At 41.7% G+C, this 23,632-nt stretch overlaps 1 protein-coding gene across 4 annotated transcripts in view; it reads left to right on the top strand.

The window, feature by feature from the left end:
• Window positions 1-11,894, top strand: part of LOC134358310 (peptidyl-prolyl cis-trans isomerase-like) — a 35,316-nt gene extending 23,422 nt beyond the window's left edge. For 2 of the 4 annotated variants that reach the window (XM_063070393.1, XM_063070395.1), the window contains 5 exons: window positions 8,658-8,688; window positions 9,758-9,846; window positions 10,686-10,782; window positions 11,553-11,628; window positions 11,728-11,894. In XM_063070393.1, coding sequence (XP_062926463.1) covers window positions 8,658-8,688; window positions 9,758-9,846; window positions 10,686-10,782; window positions 11,553-11,628; window positions 11,728-11,863 — 429 coding nt within the window. In that variant the 3' untranslated portion in view covers window positions 11,864-11,894. Of the gene's footprint in view, window positions 1-8,657; window positions 8,689-9,409; window positions 9,425-9,757; window positions 9,847-10,685; window positions 10,783-11,552; window positions 11,629-11,727 lie in introns of those variants that run through there. The other 2 variants (XM_063070396.1, XM_063070394.1) reach the window with 2 other exon arrangements.
• Window positions 11,895-23,632: the final 11,738 nt, after the last annotated feature.

Raw genomic sequence — 23,632 nt, 5'->3', positions numbered from 1 at the left:
GTATCAGGAAGAGCACGGGGAGATAATGCACTGAGGGATTAATTGATCTAGGGTTCAGGCTGTTCCATTGCAAACACCTGCTGGAAGAAAAAGCCCAAGAGATTTCATTAGATAGTCAGAGATGTGGGAGGTTTATGTGTGTTGGAGCGTTTGAACTTTTTCTTTTCCAATATTTTTATTAATTAATTTACATATGAGAATACATAGTACAGGAAAAAAATATATATAAATACATTATACTAAATCACATATAAAGACTCCTTACCCCATATTCATACAAGTTAATTAATTCGTAACAATTAAATATAGTAATTTTATTATATTAAAAAAATCTAATCCACTACCAAGACTGAAGCTGATTAGTAAAGAAAAAAAAATTATTTGTCATCATCTGTGCTTTAACAGCAAATCAAAGGTTTTGAAAATAATTCAGAAAAGGTCCCCACAATGTTTGAAGGTCTTGACCAGATTCAGAGATTGAACATCGAATTTTCTCTAAATTTAAACATGACATCACATCATGTAACCATTGGGCGTGAATAGGAGGGGCCGCATCTTTCCATTTAAGCAAGAGCGTCCTTCTGGCCATAAGAGACATAAAAGCCAAAATGTACAAGTCAGATGACTCCAAAATAATATTCTTTCCTCCAACAATACCAAATAAAGCAGTCAAAGGATTAGGCTTGAAATTTAAGAAGTATCAAGAAAGTTTGAGATACTTCTTTCCAATATTTTCCAAGACTCGGGCATGTCCAAAACATATGAATGAGTGAAGCTTCTCCATTATTACATTTATCACAATACAGAGATATATCCAGATAAAAACAAGACAACATATCCTTAGTCATATGGGCCCTATGGACCACTTTAAATTGTAGGAGAGAGTGGCAGGCACATAATGATGAAGTGTTAATCAATTAAAAAATTTGATTCCAAGGTTCCTCAGAAACTGAAATCTGTAAATTTTGTTCCCAAAGATTTTTAGTTTTATCTAAAGGAACACTTCTCATTCCCAGCAGCATATTATAAATATTAGATATAGATCCATTATAAAAAGGTTTCAAATTAAAGATTACATCTAGTAGATTCTTATCAGGACTTTTAGGAAATGTACTTATTTGAGATCATAAAAATCTCTTATTTGTAGGTATCGAAAAGAATGAGTTTTGGGTAAACTATATTTAGTTGACAGTTGTTCAAATGACAAAAGACTTCCCTCTACAAACAAGTCCTGAAAGCATCTATCCCATTCTTTAAAAGGCACATCAATCATAGAGGGTTTAAGAAAATAATTAGAAAAAATGGGACTCGAAAGAGAAAATCTCAATAAGCCGAAGTATTTTTGGAATTGTATCCAAATTCTCATAGTGTGTTTAACTACCAGATTATCAGTTAACTCGCTCAGAGACAAAAGGAGTGAGGATCCAAGAAGAGAAATAATAGAGAATTTATTAACAGAGTTAGCTTCTAAAAAAAAACCCACATCGGGCAATCCTCACGATTTATGTAATATAACCAGAATGTAAGATTTCTTATATTAACTGCCCAATAATAAGACCTAAGTTTGGTAAGGCTAATCCTCCATTCTTTTTATCTTTCTGTAGATGAATTTTGCCTAATCTAGAATGCTTTATTCTTCCATATATAAGAAGATATAATAGAGTCAAGAGAATCAAAAAAGGATAGAACATACATAACATAGAACATAGAATAGTACAGCACAGTACAGGCCCTTCGGCCCACAATGTTGTGCCGACCCTCAAACCCTGCCTCCCATATAAGCCCCCACCTTAGATTCCTCCATATACCTGTCTAGTAGTCTCTTAAACTTCACTAGTGTATCTGCCTCCACCACTGACTCAGGCAGTGCATTCCATGCACCAACCACTCTCTGAGTAAAAAACCTTCCTCTAATATACCCTTTGAACTTTGCACCCCTTACCTTAAAGCCATGTCCTCTTGTATTGAGCAGTGGTGCCCTGGGGAAGAGGCGCTGGCTATCCACTCTTATCTATTCCTCTTATTATCTTGTACACCTCTGTCATGTCTCCTCTCATCCTCCTTCTCTCCAAAGAGTAAAGCCCTAGCTCCCTTAATCTCTGATCATAATGCATACTCTCTAAACCAGGCAGCATCCTGGTAAATCTCCTCTGTACCCTTTCCAATGCTTCCACATCCTTCCTATAGTGAGGTGACCAGAACTGGACACAGTACTCCACGTGTGGCCTAACCAGAGTTTTATAGGAATAAGGATTTTATAGGATTTAGGAATAAAAACCGGCAATGCCTGAAAAAGATAAATAAACTTAAGTAATATATTCATTTTGATAGAGTTGATTTGACCAGTCAGCGATAATGAAAGAGGCATCCAATTTGATAGTATCCTTTTTACGTGATTCAATAGGGTAAGAAAATTTTCTTTAAATAGACACTTATAGTTTTTAGTGATTGTTACACCTAAGTAGGTAAGTTGGTTTCTTACAATTTTAAAAGAAAGGTTAGAATTTGTTGGTATCGAATTGTCCAAAGGAAAAAGTTCACTTTTATATCGGTTTAATTTATAACCTGAGAGTGGCTAAAACAGGAGAGTAAAGAAAGTGCATGGGGTAATGAAGTCTCAACATTAGAAATAAATAGCAGCAGATCATCAGCATACAGCGAGACTTTATCAATAGTATCTCTCCTTAAAATACCGGTGATATCATTAGATTCTCGAAAGGCAATGGCTAAGGGTTCTAAGGCCAGATCAAAAAGCAAAGGGCTCAATGGACAGCCTTGTCTAGTGCCACAATGAAGCTCAAATGGTTTGGAATGATGAGAATTAGTGATAACCCTAGCAGAAGGAGCTAAATAAAGTAATTTAATCCACTGAATGAAAACGTGTCCAAAATTGAATTTTTCTAAAGTTTTAAATAAATAATTCCATTCAACCCTGTTGAAAGCTTTCTCAGCATCTAAGGATACCACACATTCTGATATCATATCAGAAGGAGAATAAATAACATTTAATAACCGACGAATATTAAAGTGAGAATACTGAATTTTGATAAATCCAGTTTGGTTATCAGAAATGACAGATGGTAAAATATTTTCAATCCTATGGGCCAAAACTTTAGATAGGATCTTAGTATCAACATTAAGTAAAGAGATTGGTCTATAAGAAGAGCATTCAGTTGGTTCCTTATTCTTTTTAAGAATAAGAGAAATGGAAGCCTCATAAAAAGATTGAGGGTGTCTGCCCAACTTAAATGAATCCAAAAAAACTGAACATAAATGAGGTATAAGCAGTGAGGAAAAGGTCTTGTAAAATTCTCCGGAAAATCCATCTGGACCCAGAGCTTTCCTCAAACGTAATGAGTGCACAGTCTCAACAATTTCCTCAAAAGAAATAGGTTGTTCCAACAACTTTCTGTTGTTGGCAGAAATTGTAGGAATGTTTAGTTGGTCTAAAAAAATTGTTCATCATAGTATCATCCTTAGAAGATTCAGAACTATAAAGTTTAGAGTAAAATTCTCTAAAAGTATCATTTATTTCTAAATAATCAGTTGTCCTATCACAATTAGCTTTGCATATTTCTTTAATCTGTTGTTTAGCTGTAAAGGTTTTAATTTGATCAACCAATAATTTACCTGTTTTATCTCTATGAGTATAGCATTGACTTTTATCTTTTAGGAGTTGGGTTTCAATTGGATAAGTTAAAAGGAGATCATATTTAGTTTTAGTTTCAACACGTCTTTTATGTAAGGCAGGTTCTGGAGCCAAGGCATACTCTTGGTCTAACTGTTTCAGCTGATTAGCTAAATCACTTCTCTCTTTATTAGCTTTTTTCTTAATACTTGCAGTATAAGAAATAATTCGTCCTCTAATATACGCCTTAAAGGCATCCCATCTGATAAGACTAGAAGTCTCCTCTAACGTATTCTCTTCAAAAAAAAAAGTAATTTGTCTCTCCATAAACTTTAAAAAGTCTTTATCAGATAACGAAGTTAGATTAAATCGCCAAAATCTATTTGTTTGAAGAAGCCCAGGGAGATTTAAAGATAGAAACACAGGAGCATGATCTGAAACAGCAATCTCTTTATATTCACAGGATCGAACTAATGGAATCATTTGGCTATCAATAAAAAATAATCAATCAATAATATAATAAAATAATCAATATGCATGATGGACATGAGAGAAAAATGAATGTTCCTTGTCTACTGGATGAAAAAAAACGCCAAACATCAATAATACCACATTTCATTAAAAAAGATTTAATAAACACAGCTGATTTATTTGGTATCATTGGTTTAGAAGATAAATGATCTAAAACCGGATCTAAGCAACAATTAAAGTCTCCACCCATCACCAATGAGTACAGACTTAGATCTGGCAAAAATGAAAAAAAAATGCTCAAAGAAACCTGGGTCATCTATATTCGGGGCATATACATTTGCAAATACCATTAATTTGTTATTCAGTTTCCCTGATACTATAACAAAATGCCCATTAGTATCAGAAATTGCTTTATGTTGAACAAAGGGAACTCTATTATCTATAAGGATTGAAACCTCTCTAGCTTTGGTCTGAAACGAGGAATGGAAATGACAGCCCCTCCATCGATTAAAAAGGCGTGAATTGTCAAACTTATGTACATGGGTTTCTTGAAGAAAAACAACTGGTACCTTAAGTTTTTTAATATAAGCAAAAGTCTTATTTCTTTTCACGGGGTGATTTAACCCTTTCACATTAAAACTAAGTAAATTAATACTTCGATCCATTTTAAAACTATTTATAAGAAAGATTAAAGTAGCAATCAGAAAAATATAAATTAATCCCAAATTTATATTAGCTAAGCAACAGAATTGACTAGATTCCCAAATCAGCTTCAAGAAAAAAGAACTCCCCATCCCCTTCCCTCCTCCCAAAGAGAGAAACTCGGTCAAAGAACAACCACTATCTACTTCCCCTAAACACATTCCCTTAGAAAGCCTGTTGGAACCGCTCCAAAGAATTCAAGGTTATTTACTGTTCCAACCAAGACTAAATAATATACAGTGAAAAACAAGCTTAGACGGGTTTATCAAACAGAAATAGCAATTATTCATACTGAAAAATATTAAACAGTCATTTTTTAATATGTAGTATTTCTGTTTTTGCAAGATTTTTAATCTATTCAATATACGTATACAGTCATTTTTTTAAAGTCCAAAAATTCTTGCACCCGCTCCTTTGTTTAAAACCATTTAAATGATCCATTTTCCAATGTAATTCTCAATCGAGCTGGAGAATGAAGAGAGGGTTTAAAATTTTGGCTGTATAGCTCCGCCATAACTTTTTTAAACTTAACACATTCTGCCTTAACTTCTGATGAAAAATCTTCAACAATATGAATCTTTTGATCTTGGTAGTCAATCATACCTTTTCCACGGGCAGCACGAATCAGACGATCCTTTATTTGAAATTTATGGAAACATATAGTGACTGATCTTGGTTTTGTTTTGAAGTCGATCCATAGATAGGCGACCTGTGGGCACAATTAGTCAAAGGCAGAGACTTTATAATATCAGGGAATAATTCCATCAAAAGGTTTGCAAAGAATTCTTTAGGATTATATCCTTCCATTTGTTCTTTAAGTCCCAAGGTTCATAATTTGTTCCTCCTACTTCTGTTTTCCAAATCAATAATCTTCTGTCTCAATATTTTGTTGGACTTGGATTGTTTTTCATACAGCTTTTGCATATCATCCATTCTCTCGTCCAGTAAAGTAATGACATCTTAATGTTCCTTTATCTTCTTATCATGCTGAGTTAGAATTGCTTGAACTACTTCTAGTTTCGTACCTATTTGTTTAATTTCAGCGCTGATTTCTTTTCTGAACTGTTGAAACCCCTCAGTAAGCTTTTGAATTGCACCTGTAATAGCTTCCAAAGCTGCTTTGGTAGTCATAGTAAAATAATATCCCATCTAACAGTAGTATTTCAAAAGGTTGGAGAGAAAAGTAAGTAAATTAGGACCACCAGGGGAGAGCTGTTACTCCATCAATGGCCAGCAGGCAAATCCCAGAACTTCTAATCCTACAACACAGAAGAGGTCCTTCGGCCCACAATGTTGTGCAGACCTTTGTGTTAGTCAGAACATATCCTGCACAGTCAAGAAAGCTCATCAATGCTTCCACTTTCTGAGGAGGCTGAAGACTTTACACGATTATACTCACATCATTCTGCAGATGCGCAGCAGAGAGCATCCTAAGAAGTTGCATCAGTGCTTGGTAGAGAAACTGCACTGTGGTCGATGGGAAGGCTCTACATTAGTCAAAACAGCCCAGCGCATCACTGGCACCAGCCTACCCACCATCAATGACATTTATATAGAAAGGTGCCGGTAAAGGACCAGTAACATCATGAACAATCCCATCCTTCGACTGTTCCACTCTCGTCAGGGAGGAGACTACGTAACATCCAGGTCAGGACTACCAGACTCAAAAACAGTTACTTTCTCCAAGTAGTAAAGCTGATCAACACCTCCACCTACTAACTCCACCACTACTTTACTATTGCCTGTCAGTCACCTTATGTACAGCCTCTTATATACAGTCTCTTTATGGACATACAGTCAATCTATTTATATAAGCTGTCTTATGTATTTACAAGGGGTGATTGATAAGTTCGTGGCCTTAGGTAGAAGGAGTCAATTTTAGAAAACCTAGCACATTCATTTTTCAACATAGTCCCCTCCTATGTTTACACACTTAGTCCAGCGGTCGTGGAGCATACGGATCTTGGACCTCCAGAAAGTGTCCACAGCAGGGGTGATTGATAAGTTTGTGGCCTAAGGTAGAAGGAGATGAGTTATACAGCTGTTACATGCACAAGCAATTCAACTCTTTGAGTGATTATGCAGAAAGTTTGAAGTTAATAACTCAGCAGTTGTTGTTCGGCCATCGTCGACGTTGATGAGGACCTTGACACCAGATGGTGTCGAGACTAGTGCGTGATTTGGATTTAAGTGAGGGAGAGTTGCGCAGCGTCAGCCTCACTCTCTCTTCCCAATTCCTATCTGGATCCAGTGGCAAGACAGAGTCTAGACGGCTGGAGATGGGATTAGGTGCAGTGGATGACCAGGACGTCTTCTGTGTCTTGTCCTGCTCTACACGTTCCATGAAGCTTGCAGGGACCGCCTTCTTGACCATTGGACCTTCCATCAGTCTTGTCCGCTCAATCCTCCGGAGTCTGCCTTCACATGCTGGGATAGACAACTCCCTATCTCACCGAGGGTTTGAGACCCGTCGGCTACCCTCACCTGGTTTAGTCAGCTTGTCGAAGCCGTTGCCTGGGGTGTGGCCGCTGTCTCATGCAAACAGCTACGGGGAGCCCCAGGTGAGAGCTGAGTGCCAGGTGGGGACCAAAGGTGGACAAACTGCTCTGAAAAGGTCGCGACATGTTACCCCACCAGAGGTGCTACCCCACCCTGACACCCTTACACCCCAACTCATCAGTTAATAACTCATCAGGGATGATGGATAAGTTCGTGGCCCAAGGTAGAAGGAGATGAGTTATTAACTTTAAACTTCCTGCATAATCATTCAAAGAGTTGAACTGCATGTAACAAGAGCTGTATAACTCATCTCCTTCTCCCATGGGCCACGAACTTATCAATCACCCCTGCTGTGGACACTTTCTGGAGGTCCAAGATCCGTATGCTCCACGACCGCTGGACTAAGTGTGTAAGTGTAGGAGGGGAATATGTTGAGATTCTAAAATTGACTTCTTCTACCTTAGGCCACGAACATAACAATCACCCCTCGTATATTTATTGTGTGTTTTTTAGCATTATTATGTTCTTTATCTTTTGTGGTTTTTCTTGTGCTGCATCAGATCCGGAGTAACAAATATTTTGTTCTCCTTACATTTGTGTACTGAAATGATGTCAAACAATTTCAGATCTTCTATGTGAGAGCTGTGAGTGTGTTCGAAGATGGGTTTTGGAGTGTTAGAACATAGAACATTACAACACAGTACAGATGCTTTGGATCACAATGTTGTGCTGGCCTTTTAACCTACCCTAAGATACATCTCAACCTTCCTTCCTACATAGTCCTCCATTTTTCTATCACCCATGTGCTCGCTAAGCATCTTTTAAATGTCCCTCTACCACCAACGTTGGCAGCATGTTCCAATTGCCTACCACTCTTTAGTAAAAAAAACTTACCTTTGATACTTTGATATTATACTTTCCTCCAATCACCTTAAAATTATACACCATCGAATTAACCATTTCCACCCTGGGAAAAAGTCTCTGGCTATCCACTTGATCTATGCCTCCTATTATCTTGTACATCTCTATCAGATCACCTCTCATCCTCCTTTGCTCCAAAGAGAAAAGCCCCAGCTTGCTCAGCCTATCCTCATAAGACATGTTCTCTAATCCAGACAGGGTCCTGGTAAATCTCTGCACCCTCTCTAATGCTTCCATATTCTTCCTATACTGAGATGACTTGAACTGAACACAGTACTCCTAAGTGTGGTCTGATGAGGGTATTCTAGAGCTGCAATACTACCTTGGGAGTGCTGTTCCGATCTTGCTCTTGATGGTATTGTTTTCAGCAGTAAAGATATATTGTTATTATTATACACGATTGATATTCTCATGCTGTGCCCCTCGTCTCTTCCAGCTGAGAGCTGATGTTGTCCCAAAGACGGCAGGTGAGTCTCAGGAACAGACGGTGTTGAGATGAGAACGTCTCAGTCATTTAGCTATGCAGTCGTACTCTGAATGGCTTTGGTGCCGTGGTGATCTGAGAGATTTATATAAATACAAAAGCCGTACATAGACAGCCTGTAACTTCTTCCCAGAGTCGAAATGTCTAATGCCAGAGGGCATGTAAATAAGGTGAGAGAGGGAGATGTGCAGGGCAAATATTTTATGCAGATTGGTGCCTGGAATGTGCTGCTGGGGCGGTAGAGGACACAGATACAATAGAGGGGTTTAAGAGGATCTTACATAGGAAGATGAATGTGCAGAGGATAGAGGGACGAGGACTTTGTGGACACACGATAGATTAGTTTATTTAGGCATTCAATTACTAGTTTCATTAAATGCTGATACAAGGCGAGGCAGCAGGTCCTTCACCGAGAATGAGGAAGACCTGAGGTTTGATTGATTTAAGCGCCAGGCTGAATTGGAGAGGTTGGGTACAGTCCAAGCTGAGGCAGCAGAGCTCAAGCACCAGAGCGTATCATAGCCACTGAACCCAGTATTTGGACGATGACTTGAGTGCTGAGCTGGATTGGGAAGGTCAGGTACAGGCCAAATCGAGGAGGCGGAGTCCAGGCCTTAGAGTGTACTGAGGTGACTGAACTCAATGTTTGCATGACGATTTAGGTGCCGGGCCAGATTGAAAAGGTTATGGTGTCAGGGTCCGAGGCAAGAGACAGGCTGGTTCGGCTCGCTGCTCCACTCTGCACTGAACTAGGGGTTTGGGGACGGACTCTCTATGGGCTTAAGATCAGAACGATATTTGCATGCATTTATTGTTTGCATAATTTGCTTTTTTTTAAATACACATTGGGTGTTTGATGGTCTTTATTTTACTGGGTTCTTTTGAGTTTCTTTGTTTTGTGGCTGCCTGTTAGACAAATCTCAAGCTTGTATAATGTATACATATTTTGATAATAAATGTAGTTTGAACTTTAAACTTTAATTAGGTGAGCATAACATTGCGAGCCAATGGGCCTGTCCCTGTGATGTACTGTTCTATGTTGTATCTTGCAGAAAACTTCCGTGCGTTATGCACAGGCGAGAAGGGTTTCGGTTACAAAGGATCAACGTTCCACAGAATCATTTCTGATTTCATGTGTCAGGTGAGGACCAATGTTCAGGGATATGGCCCAGTCCATCACAGATAAAACCCTCCCCACTAATGAGCACATCTACATAGAGCGTTGTTGCAGGAAAACAGCTTTCTTTATCAGGGACCTCCACCATCCAAGACATACTCTCTTCTTGCGGCTGCCATCAGGAAGAAGGTGCCAGAGCCTCAGGACTCACAAGTAAATCTGCAGATGCTGGAAATCCAGAGCAACACACACAAGATGCTGGAGGAACTCAGCAGGCCAGGCAGCTTCAATAAAAAAGAGTAAACAGTCGAGGCTTCAGGCCGGGAGCCTTGTCCTGACGAAGGGTCTCAACCCAAAATGTCGACTGTTTGCTCTTTTCCATAGATGCTGCCTGGCCTACTGAGTTCCTCCAACATTTTGTGTGGTTGTCAAGACTCACACCTCCTGGTCTAGGAGCAGTTGATTCCCTTCAACCATCAGGTTTGTGAACCAGCGGGGATAACGTCCCTCAACTTCACTTGCCTCTTCACTGAAATGTTCCCACTACCGGCGTACTCACTTTCGAGGCTCTTCATCTCATGTTCTCTATATATATTGCTTATTTATTTATCATTGTTATTTCTTTCTTTTTGTGTCTGCACACTGGTTGAACTGATGTGGTCTTTCATTGATTCCATTATGGTAATTATTCTATCATAAATTTATGGAGTATGCCCACAGGAAAATGAATCTCAGGCAGGGTTGTATATGGTGACGTATATGTACTTTGATAATATGTTTACTTTGAACTTTCAACACCCCTGTGCTGATGTTGATTCATCCAGCAGCTTCACTGATGACACTTGCAACTCTGAACCTTACAGGGTGGCGACTTCACAGCAAATGATGGCACTGGAGGCAAGTCCATCTACGGGGAAAAGTTTGACGATGAGAATTTTGAACTGAAGCACACGGGGAAAGGTAAACCAGATGTTTGATCTGATTGTATTGATGATTTCCATGGTTGGAGTGAAAGACTGTAAGTTAGAGCATAACACATAGGGGCAGAATTAGGCCATCTGCACTGCTGTTCAATCATGGCTGATTTATTATTCCTCTCAATCCATGCTCCTGCCTTGTCCCTAAAATCTTTGAGGTCTTTACTCATCAAGAACCTATCAACCTCTGCTTTAATTATACCCAGTGACTTGGCCTCTACAGCTATCTGTGGTAGTGGGTTCCACAGATCTACCACTCTCTGGCTAAAGAAATTCCTCCTCATCTCTGTTCAAAAGGGACGCCCTTCTATTCTAAGACTGAGCCCCCTGGTCCTAGACTCTCCCACTACTGGAAACATCCTCTCCACATCCACTCTATCTAAGCTTTTCAGTGTTCGGTAGGTTTCAATGAGGTCCCCCTCTCATTCTTCTAAACTCCAACGAGTACAGACGTACAGCTGTCAAATGATCTCAGGTATCTTTTTAAATCTTTCCCCTCTCATCATAAATCTATGTGCCTGGTTTTGGAATCCCCTCCCCTAAAGGTAGGGAGTGAGATGAAGAGAGCTGTATCTGTTGGGGAGAAGGGAAATGCATAACTTTGTCCCCCCGCCCACTGTTTTCCTACCATTTCCCATGCTGACCTCTATTCCTCTCTCCTGAATTTCCTCTCTGCGTGTGCTCATTGTCCATTGCTTTCCATCTGCACCTTTTAAGTGAATCTGAATACATTTGCCCTTTTTCCTCTTGCAGGCATCTTGTCCATGGCCAACTCTGGGAAAAATACAAACGGTTCCCAGTTCTTCATTTGCACAACCAAAACTAAATGGTACAGTAGTGGTCATTTTTCTTTGAAACCAATACCAAAACCTTTCATTTGTAAAGTATTCACTGGCAATCCATCATGTTTGCTTCTTGAATATTGCAGGTTGAATGATAAACATGTTGTGTTTGGTTCTGTGGTGGAAGGCATGAACATCGTTTCCAAGATGGAGTGCTACGGCAGTGAAGATGGTGTACCAACGAAGACCATTACCATCACTGACTGCGGACAGTTGTCCTAAAATGATTGTGACTGGGATCACACAGTTTGAATAAAATATGACCATTTGGAACTTCCAATCTGTTGATACCTCTGTTTGATGTTAATTTAAAGTTTATTGTTTTAGACTGCTGAGTGAACCAAGGTGGCATAGTTTGGGAAATTGTACTGATGGTGTAGTGGCAGCTACTCTTCAGGGCTAGAGATCCTCGGTTCGAATCCAACTGGCTCCCTGTACAAGTTCCACCAGTGTTGGGCTGAGCATCAAGGTAGCAATTTGGCCTTGTAAAACAGACAAATGCTAAAGAAACGGCAAAGTTGCCACCCGATGTGCCAACTGAGGCACTGGAGGAGCTCTGCCTCTTACTACTGGGCCTCTTCCCGAGGGTTTACTCTTTGTGGGCATCACTGGCAAGGTGAGAGGCATAACTTGCCTCCTTTAACCACTGCAGTAGAAACATTTTGAAGTCCTCAGAATGCTGGAGCTAATCTCATTTGCCTGCATTGTCCCTGTATCCTTGTAAACTAGTAAACTAACAAACTAGTCTCATTTGCCTGCATTGTCCCTGTATCCTTGTGAACTAGTAAACTAACAAACTAGTCTCATTTGCCTTCATTTTCCCTGTATCCTTGTAAACTAGAGGACCCCAACCTGGGGTCTACGGACTCTTCAGTTAATGGTAGTGGTCCATGGCATAAAAATAGTTCGGAATCCCTGCTCCATACTTGTCCAAGTGCCTTTTAAATTTGTTATGTACCTACCTCAACCATTTCCTCTGAGAGCTCACTAAACCACCATCTGAGTGAGAAAGTTGCCACCAGGTTCCTATTAAATTCTCCCCTCTCATCTTAAATCTGTACCCTCTGGTTCTTGATTCCACAACCCTGGGAAATAGACAGCGCTTTTGTTCTGTCTCTGCCCCTTATGGTTGTATACCCCGGGGAAATGAGCTGAGACGTGATGGGTATGGTGATTTCATATACTTTCTATAACTGGATCTCACCTTTGAAGTATTTATATTCTGACCTGTGCTTCTTGGAGGGTCGGAGGAGGTGAGAGGGAATCTTGTGCAGAAGAATCAGTGTCATAGAGCAATTCAGCACAGATACCGTCTCTTCAGCCTATCCAGTCCCTGCGGACAACAGTGCCCACTCCAACTAGTCCCAATTTCTTGCATCCAGCCCCTATCTCTCCAAGCCCCATCCAATTACCTATCCAAGTGCATCTATTGTACCTGCTTCACCCACTTCCTCAGAAGCTGGTTCCATAAACTCATCACCCTCTAGGTGGAAAAGTTGACTGTCAGGTCTCTCTTAAATATTTCTCTTCTCATCCGAAACTTGGGGAAAAAACTATAACTGTCCACCTTATCTCTACTTCTCATAATTTGAAACACTCCAAGAAGTCTGCCCCTCATTTTCCAGAGGTGAATCCCAAAAGGACATTCCGACCGTTTAATGTGCATTCCCCCTCTTCAGTCTCTGCATCTCCTTCTTTCTCACGCACAATATCCTTAAATCTTCTCTGGCCCTAGCCTCAAAAGAGGTAATGGATTGTGGCCAGTCAACGTACCAGCATACTTTAGGATGTGTGAGAAAACCTACGTGGGAACAGAGGTGATGCACAAATTCCATACAGGCAACACCGGGGCACGAGATTGAACTTGGGTCTCTGGAGTTGTGGGGCAGGTCAATTTACAAAGTCCTTGTCTTCAGTAACTGACTGCAGAATGTCAACACCCTCCTGCTCACCCCTAGTCATGGTATGTCACCCAGCGGCTGTGGCACATCATTTTCCGAGGGCAGATCCCTCCCAACTTTTCCAGAACCTTACGGGACAACAGGATTCCCGTTCAGCAGACGCTGGGGCGTGAGCAAGGTGGCCCCTCACGACGACTTGCAGTTGTACTTCCCTGGTGCACAGCGTCGTGGCGCGGCATCGCCTCATTTCATCTGCACCTTAGAGTTTTGCCCGGTGACATAACTAAAACTTGTCCCCCTCCCGTTACAACTTTTATCCGGACCCGACACACGTGAATACATTTAGAACAACGCAGGCAAGCAAGCCTCTTGTGTCGCTAACCCATTGCCATTGTCCAAGAACAGAGAGCATAATGCGGTGGTACTAAACAATTTGACCTCATCTAGATATAGAGCCAAATGCTTTCGAAGACCATACGACATAGGAGCAGAATTAGGACATTCGCCCTGTCCAGTCTGCTCCGCACTTCCATTGTGGCTGGGTTATTTTCCCCTTCAACCCCATTCTCCTGCCTTTCCCCCTATGACCTTTGATGCCCTTACTAACCCTTACAAGATTATACTCCCAGTGCGTATTGAGTCGCCAGAATCTAGTGTAACGCTCAGCTATACTGGCTGGTATTTATCTCGGGGAAACCCCATCCGTCGCCCACCTGGTCTCCCAGTTACGTCGGTTGCTGTACAAATGTCACCGGATTCAGCTTGAAACATCAATCATCAGCCAGCACACAATGTACGTTTTACCAATTACACTTTATAGATATTACTAAGTCTATGAGATTAATAGAAGTTCAATACAAAAAAAGGAATGGAAAAGGTGCCAGACTTATCAAAGTTCAATTTCTTCGTGCACATGGAGCTCGGGGACCTCTTTGGGACCACTCTGACCCTGTCAACTCGCGGCTCGGGTGTCAGCTGAGTGATCAACCAGAGCTTTCGCGCACGCCCGTCATCCTCACGGTCTCTCCTCCAACTCCCGGCCAAAAGCCCCTGGTTCCCAGCCATATGAGACAGCATATCACCCCAAGAAAGAGTAACATGTACTCCCATTGGTTCATAGTACTCTGCTATCTGTTATAACCCAAGCAAAGTGCTAGCTACAGCCTTTCTCAGCATTTAACATAACAAAGAAGCCATTTTGATTAACATATGCAGTAACATAAAAGAAGAAACCCCTTACACTAGTTTGACCCCCTACGTTCTGGTTGGAATGACGACTTGAGCAGCTGCTTGGTTAGGATCGCGCTGTGAGGGGACAGTTGTGAACAGCAGTGAAGTGGTGGTACTTAATTGTGCTAATGCTGTTGGTTAAGTTGACTAGTTCCCGTTGCTGTTCATCTGGGGCCACTTTGATGGTGAGATTCCCACAAGGTGGCAGCAAAACACAGGACATAAACTACTTCCAACGAGGACCAAGGTTCAACTTTGTTCGCCATACACATTTACACATTATCAGGAATTTGCTGTGGTGTGTTCGTCAGGGTGTGACATGCAACAAAAACAACATCCAGCAATTATACAGAAACTAAAACTATATATGATTAAAGTTAGAAGTACAGATATGGGATAAAGTGTGCATAATTACCAACATGCACTTCCAATGTAAACAACAAAAAAGTTGCTTAATGTGTTTGCAGTGCAGTGGCTGAGGTGATGGTGGGGGGAGGGCTAACTAGAATGGTTGATCAGGTAATTAACTGACTGGAGGAAGAAACTTTTAAGATGGTGTGGAGTTTTTGTTTTAATAGCTCTATGCTGCTTTCCAGAAGGGAGCTTTTGGAGGGGTAGTTTGCTGGGTGGATGGTGCCTGCAATGATTTTTCTTGCCCGCTTCCTTGACCTGGACACGGACACGTCCTGCAGTGATGGTAGACTGTAGTCAACGACCTTTTCTGCTGAGCTGACAGTTCACTGTAGTTTTTGTATATTGTGAGAGAGGATACTGCACCAAACTAGAGAGTAATGACTGATGCGAGGACACTCTCTATGATGGCAGTGTGGAATTGTACCAGTACATTCTGGGAAAATGGCATTTTCCTCTGTTCATCAGTTTTCCCTCTAAACTGAGATACAGTGAAAAGCTTGTCTCGCATATCATTCATACAGATCAAATCATTAGAAGTGCACTGAAGTAGAACGCGGTGAAGCAATAACCAGATGCAAATAAAGTGTTACGGCTACAGAGAAAGCGCAGTGCAGGTAAGCAATAAACTGCAATGTGGTAATGAGGTGGACTGTGAAATCAAGGGTCCATCTTGGTATTAGGAGACCATTCAATAGTCATTCAACAGTGGGTTAGCAGTTGACCTTGAGCCTGATGGTACGTGCTTTCAGGCTTTCCTATCTTCTGCCCAGTGGGAGAGGGGAGAAGAGAGACTGTTCAGAGTGAATGGGGTCTTTGATTATGTTGGCTGCTTTACTGAGGCAGTGAAAGTATAGACAGAGCCCACGGAGGGGAGGCTGGTTTCCATGATGTGCTGAGCTGTGTCCACAGCTAGCTGGAGTTTCTTGCAGTCACATGCCGAGCAGTTGCCATACAAGCCATGGTGCACCTGGATAGGGTGCATTGATAAAATTGGTAAAGAGCAACAGGGTGTGGCACATTTCTTTAACCTTCTGAGGAAGTAGAGGCGTTGGGGAGCTTTCCGGGTCATAGGGTATATAAGGTCAGACCAGGACAGACTATTGGTTATGTTCACACCCAGGAGCTTGAATCTTTCAACCCTATTGTCTTCAGTATTGTTGATGTAGGGTGGTGGGGTAGAGATATGTAGCTATGTCTCTACCAAAGGAGGTGGAAGGAACTCCTTCCCTCTACTAGCCTGTGGATGACCCTTGGGAAAAATCTAGCACCTGCTTATACCCACCCTCCCCTCCCCTCGCGCCCCCCCCAACGATCAGGGTCACGTGAAGCCATGGGAGCAGATAGTGGATAGTCATACAAGCAGCTGGTGCATATCATGTCCCCTGGTTATGCAACCACTGATACCAGGCAGATAATCTCTGAAGAGTATTGATAATGTCTGGGGTCACCTGTTTTGTAAAGACACTGCCCAGAAGAAGGTAAACCACTTCTGTAGAAACATTTTCCAAGGACAATCATGGTCATGGAAAGACCATGATCACCCAGATCATACGACAGTGTATAATGATGATGACTGTTGACGTAAACTGGAAGAGATTGCACTGCCTCCTTTCCTGTAGGCAATGACCAGCTCAAGAAGACTTGTTGACGTTGATGGAAAGGTCCTCACTGTTGTGGTCATGACTCTGTGTCACTAAGCTCTCATCTCCTTCCAGTGTTCTGATTCATTGTTATTTGTGACATGACCCTGTTGTACTACCTCAGATTGACTGTAAGACCATGAGATATAGGAGCAGAACTAGGCCATCTGGCCCATTGAGTCTGTCCGCCAATTCATCATGGCTGATCCATTTCCCTCTCAGCAACAATTTCCTGCTTTCTCCCCGTACCCCTTCATGCCCTGGCTAATCAAGAATCTATCAAGCTCTGCCTTAAATATACCCAGCGACTTGGCCTTCACAGCCACCTGTGGCAACAAATTCCACAGGTTCACAACTCTCTGGTGAAAGAAATCCCTCCTCATCTCTATTCTAGATAGATATCCCTCAATTCTGTGGCTATGTCCTCTGGTAGACTCCCTAAACGTAAGAAACATCCTCTCCGCATCTACGCTATGAAGGTCTTTCAACATTCGATAGGTTTCAATGTGATCCCCCCTCATTCTTCAGAATTCCAGTGAGTAGGCACAGAGCCATCAAAGATTGTACTACAATCTTTGCACCATTCTGTTATCTTGTGCTTCTCCAGCATTTATTGTTATATTTGTTATTACCACGTATATTTTTTTTACTCTGTGAGTTTCGTGAGAGCAAAAATTTCACTGCACCCCCGCGTACACTCAGTGGCCACTTTTTTAGGAACATTCATGCAAATATCTAATCAGCCAATCAAGTGGCAGCAACTCAATACATAAAAGCATGCAGACATCGTCACCGTTCAGTTGTTGTTCAGACCAAACATCAGAATGGGGAGGAAATGTGATCTAAGTGACTTTGACGGTGGAATGATTGCTGGTGCCAGGCGGGGTGGTTTAAGTATCTCAGATAGCCGGGGAAGCAATTGGTTTTAAAATGCAAGTAACATGCCTTTGCCCCTTCTCCTGTCAGTAGAAGTGTTTTTGCCGGGCTTAGTAGCTAAGCCACACGTGAAGACCAGGAGTTGGATTTGGTTGACAGAGGCTATTTGAGACGCATGCCATTGGGAGCATTTAATAGGTAGTGGGAGCTTGTCCCCATTACCACCCCCAGCTATAACAACCTTAAGGAACCTTGCAAAAATTTACAGGAAAATAAAGAAACATAATAAAATTTATGAAAAACTTTACATATACAAAGACTGACAGCAACCAGCGTGCAAAAGCAGACAAACTATGCAAATAAAAGATCATACTGAAATCATGAGTTATAGAGTCCTTGAAAGTGAGCCCATGGGTTCAGGAATCAGTTCAGTGTTGAGGTGAGTCAAGTTATCCACACCAGTTCAGGAACCTATAGTTTGAAGGGTAACAACTGTTCCTGGACTTGGTGGTGTGGGACCCAAGGCTCCTGAACCTTCTGCCCAATAGTGACAAGCTCAATTGTCATTGGGGAATACAATACAATAAACTTGTAGGTTTTCATAAATAAAATGAAGTGAGGTGTTTTGTGGAACCCACAGCACATTTTATTAAACTCCAAAACTTATACCCAAAAGCGCGCTAAAAACCTTTTGCATAATAATGACATCATGTCAACTCAATGTCGGTGGTTATGAATTAGGTATGTTTCACCAAATTGCGCTACCCTACAATCTAATTCTAAATTCTAAATCTATTAATCACAATTAAACTGCCAATTGGCCCAGCATCAATAGTGGTCACACTGGAGGATAGCAGTGCGCAGATCTATAATTAAACCTGGCTGCTACTAACGCTTCCTGTGCCTGGCCTCAGCACCAGTAACGTTCTGTGTGTCCCATCTGATCTCTGCTGTAAACGTAAGAAGCTCAGATATGTCACCGATTTGTTTGAGGCCAAAACACCAAATACTGATTAAAAACAAATGACATACAGAGGTTAATCCATATGTTATGTAAACAGGATGTGGATGTACTTGGAGCAATTAGCAAGTTTGCTGATGATACTAAATTAGGCGGTCTTGCTGATAGTGAGGCAGGTTACAATGAATTGCAAAGAGACCTTGGTTGGGTTGAGTTGTTCTCTGATGCTGGCAATCCACTTGCAAACGTTTCACCCGCATAGGAGGAGATGTCATCAGTGTGCTGCTCACTTGTGGTGTGCCCTTGTGCCCTCCAAATGCTTGGCCATCTATAAGCCAACACAGGTAAAATGCCACACAGTGCACAGAGTTTGCCATGCAGCCAATCGGTGACAAGATCCCCTGCCTATGTCACAACTGAGTTTCCAAACTGACGACCAATCAACTGATTGATAAGCATATATAGACCAAGGATTCAGAGGACAGATCACAAGTGAACAGTGCAACATATGGTGACAAAACGTTTGCAAGTGGATTGCCAAGATCGGAGAACAACTCAACCCAAGTATCAATCACCTGAGCTACACATTTTCTGAGTTATTTCCAAGGACACTTTGATCAGTAAGGAGATGTGTTGAGCAATGGCAAATGGATTTCAAATTGCGTATGTGTGAGTTGACACATTTCCAACAGACAAACCAGGGTAGGACCTAAACAGTGAATGACAGGGTGCTCATGACCTGGCCTCCACCACAGTCTGTGGCAAAGCATTCTACAGATTCTACTAAAAGCTCACCCCTCAGTTTTGAGACTGTGCCTTCTAGTTCTGGATACCCCAGCAAAGGAAACATCCACCTTATCTAGTCCTTTCAACATTCAGTAGATTTCAATGAGATCCCACCACATTCTTCTAGATTCCAGTGAGCACAGGCCCAAAGCTGCTAAACGGTCCTCATGTGTTAACACCTTCATTCCCAGAATCATCCTCTTGAACCTCCTCTGGACTCTCTCCAATGACAACACATCCTTTCTGAGATATGGGGCCCAAAATTGTAGACAATACTCCAAGTGCATCTTATAAAGTGTCTTATAAAGGCTCAGTATTATTTCCACACTTTTATATTCTAATCCCCTTGAAATAAATACCAACATTACATTAGCCTTCTTTACCACAGACTCAACCTGTAAATTAACCTTTTGGGAGTCTTGCACAAGGACTCCTAAGTCCCTTTGCACCTCTGATGTTTGAACCTTCTCCCCATTTAGATAATAGTCCGCCCTTTTGTTCCTTTTACCAAAATGCATTATCATACATTTCCCAACACTGTATTCCATCTGCCACTTTTTTGCCCATTCTTCCAATTTGTCTAATTCCTGCTGCAACCGCATTGCTTCCTCAGCACTACCTACCCCTCCACCTATCTTCGTATCATCCGCAAACTTTGCCACAAAGCCATCAATTCCACTATCTAAATTACTGACAAACAATGTGAAAAGTAGCAGTCCCAATACTGACCCTTGAGGAACACCACTAGTCACTGGCAGCCAACCAGAAAAGCCCCTTTAATTCCCACTCGCTGTCTCCTGCCTATCAACCATTCCTCTACCCATGCCAGTATCTTTCCCGTAACGCTATCGGATTTTATCTTGTTAAGCAGCCTCATGTGTGTCCTAGGTTCTTGCTTTCTTTTGCCAAGCTAAGCTTTCTAAACACAGTAGCTGACACTTCTAAAGATCAAAGTGTTATTTTTGAATAAGTTCAATGTCCAACTATTATTCTTTGTTTAGCTTCTTGTCATGAATGGGAGCTAGTCTTCAGTTTTTAATGTAAGTGGAAAGTAATAATCAGTTTGAAGTTGAAAAAACAGCTGAATAAATGCACCGTATACAGTATAGAGCGACAGACTTGCTGCCCACAGCACCTGGTCTAACTGCTCAAGAGGAGCAGCAGAAGACAATGGGTTATTTAATTTGGCTTGTTTCAAAACAGATAATGCTGGCAAAGTTGTTTAGTTCAAGGAAACTTGCAGACCAGATGGATATTATCACTTTAACACATCAATATCTGATCTGTTAATAAGTTGGAAAGTTTGTGTGCTTGAAGAGTGAGCTTCACAACATTAATTATGGCTAACTGTGGCAGCTTTTAGATCACTTGTGTTAAAAGGTATTTGAAAAAATATCATATGTACGTGAAGTCACCCCAATGGCAGAAAAATAGTATAAATGTAGACAGCAGTTCAGGCTGATTAAGAATGGCTAATGAGCATCAAGAGTGACAGGACAGAAATGCAGAGTGAATTAAAATCTATTCCTCTGCCTTCGATTTCTGTACTGGACGACTAGTTCATCTGTAGCTCACTAGTATGTCCTTTTAGCTGATAAGAATTGTATCTGTGTTTTGGAAATCCTTTGTGTTTTAGAAATCGTTTGTAATTTGGAAGTCTTTTATAAGATAAAAATTCTCTGAGAGTTGTAAGTGTATTTAATGTTTGGATTTAAACGAGTATCACTAAAAATGAATGAACTGTGTTTAATCTACTTTGTTAGCCGAAAATATCTCCTCTGTGGTAGGGAGGTGGGTCCCACCACTCAGGTAGTGGGTATTGCAGCTAAACTTACCGTGGAGAATAAACAAGTGAACTAGTCTTTGATGAATGGGCAGGTACAGTATAACCTTCCTTTAGTGAGAGCAGTCATAGTTATTTATATCGGTTAGAACATAGTACATAGAATAGTACAGCACAGTACAGGCCCTTTGGCCCACAATGTTGTGCCGACCCTCAAACCCTGCCTCCCATGTAAGCCCCCACCTTAAATTCCTCCATATACCCGGCTAGTAGTCTCTTAAACTTCACTAGTATATCTGCCTAACTGTGGGCTTAAGGTCTTTAATTGAATTTAGAACTTCACAGTCAGCAATCCAACACTATCACAGCTCCACAGATGCTGCACCGAGATCCTCCAGCATTACGTGTGTCGCTGGAGTGCGGGGTCAGTCTGCACTGATCAGAACCAAAATATTTTACCAGAACACACGCTTGGCCCAGTCTGAACACAAAGTACAGAATCAGTCCTGTCAGGCTCAGGTCAAGGAAACATACTCGAGTAAAGAATTCCAAATTTTTATTAGCCCTGCTGGCAGAAGAAGCTGGCTGATGGCTCTGTCATCTGTCAGCGCTCCCTGCGCAGCCTTCTCTACATCGGTGAGGCCTAACCTTGATTGGGGAAATGCTTTGCTGAGCACCTTTGCTCTGTCCATAAGAAGCAGGATTTCCCAGTGGCCAACCATCTTAATTCGACTCCCTATTCCCTTTCTGACAATGTCAGTCCACGGCCTCCACAACTGCCAGGATGAGGCCACTCTCAGGTTGGAGGAGCAACACCTCATATTCTGTTTGGTTAGCCTCCAACCTGATGGCATGAATACCAATTTCTCTAACTTGCCACAATTTCTTCCTCACCTCTCTCTTTATCCATTCCTCTTTCTGGTTTCCCTCTTGCCCCTTCAGTTCTTCTCACCTGCTGTTCACCTCCCTCTGGTGCCCCTCCTCCTTCCCTTTCTCCCATGGTCCGTTCTCCTCTCCTATTAGATTCCTTCTTTCTCTTACCTTTCCCACCTATCACTTCCCAGCTTCCCACTTCACCCCCCTCCTCCACCCACTCACCTATCTTCCTCCTCACCTGGTCTCACCAATCGCCTGCCAGCTTGCACTCCTTGTCCTCTCTCTACCTGCTTATTCTGGCTTTTTCCCCTTCCTTACCAGTCCCAAGGAAAGGTCTCAGCCCAAAACATTGATGGTTTATTCCACTCAATAGATGCTGCCCGACCTGCTGGGTCCCTCAGTGTGTCCCACGTTGGGTAACCGTTGGCCCTCTTCTCAGTATGATGTAGTAAATCCATCTGCATCTCTCCCATTTCTGCTGATATAAAGGTCGACTATCAACTTTCTGAATTATTCTCCACACCTGTCCATGGCATTTTAATGATCTATTAATGTCAACCCCATATGCTTTTCACTTCCCACTATTTAGTTTGGAGGAGATGAGCGGGGCATGCTTTTTGACACGCAGAGTGGTGGGTATGTGGGATATGTTGCCAGGAATGGTGGTAAAGGCAGATGCAATAGAGGCATTTAAGAGGCTCTTCAAATGTGCAAGGAATGGAGGGTAGTGGATCAAAGTTCAAAAGTTCAAAGTTCAAAGTAAATTTTATTATCAGAGTCCATATATGTCACCACATACAACCCTGAGATTCTTTTTTCCTGCAGGCATACTCAGCAAATCTAACTGTAACAGGATCAATGAAAGGTCAAGTAGAGCACAACAAACTATGCAAACACAAATATAAATAAATAGCAAGAAATAATGAGAGCACAAAATAACAAGATTAGAAGTCCTTAATGTGAGATCATTGGTTGTGAGAACATCTCAAAAGACGGGCGTAGTTATCCTCCTTTGTTCAAGAACCTGCTGATAGGCCTGTTCTTGAACCTGTTGGTGCATATCCTAAGACACCTGTACCTTCTACCTGATGGCAGCAGTGACAAACAAGCGTGGCCTGGGTGGTGGGCATCCCTGATGATGGATGCTGCTTTCCTTTGACAGTGTTTCATGCTCAGTGGTTGGGAGGGCTTTAGCTGGCCTGAATCCATTACTTTTTGCAGGGTTTTCTGTCCACTGGTGTTTCCATACCAGGCTGTAAGGCAGCTTGTCAGCACACTCACCACTTAACATCTATAGAAGTTTGTCAAAGTTTTAGATGTCAGACTGATTCTCCACAGACTCCTAAGGAAGAAGAGGCACTGCTATGCTTTCTTTGCAATGACATTTATATAATGGGCAGATGGGATTCCTCTAGTTAGGCATCATTAGCTTAACTACTTTGACACACATCATGGGTCAAGTAGCCTGTAAGTTCTATCTCACTCTCAGTACCTATCGCCTTAACCTGAGACTAGGCTACAAAG

The sequence above is a fragment of the Mobula hypostoma genome, chromosome 18 (assembly GCF_963921235.1).
Source record: "Mobula hypostoma chromosome 18, sMobHyp1.1, whole genome shotgun sequence".
NCBI classification, from domain to species: Eukaryota; Metazoa; Chordata; class Chondrichthyes; order Myliobatiformes; family Myliobatidae; genus Mobula; species Mobula hypostoma.
The sequence above is the reverse complement of the archived record's forward strand: the minus strand, read 5'-3'. Positions and strand labels throughout refer to the sequence as shown.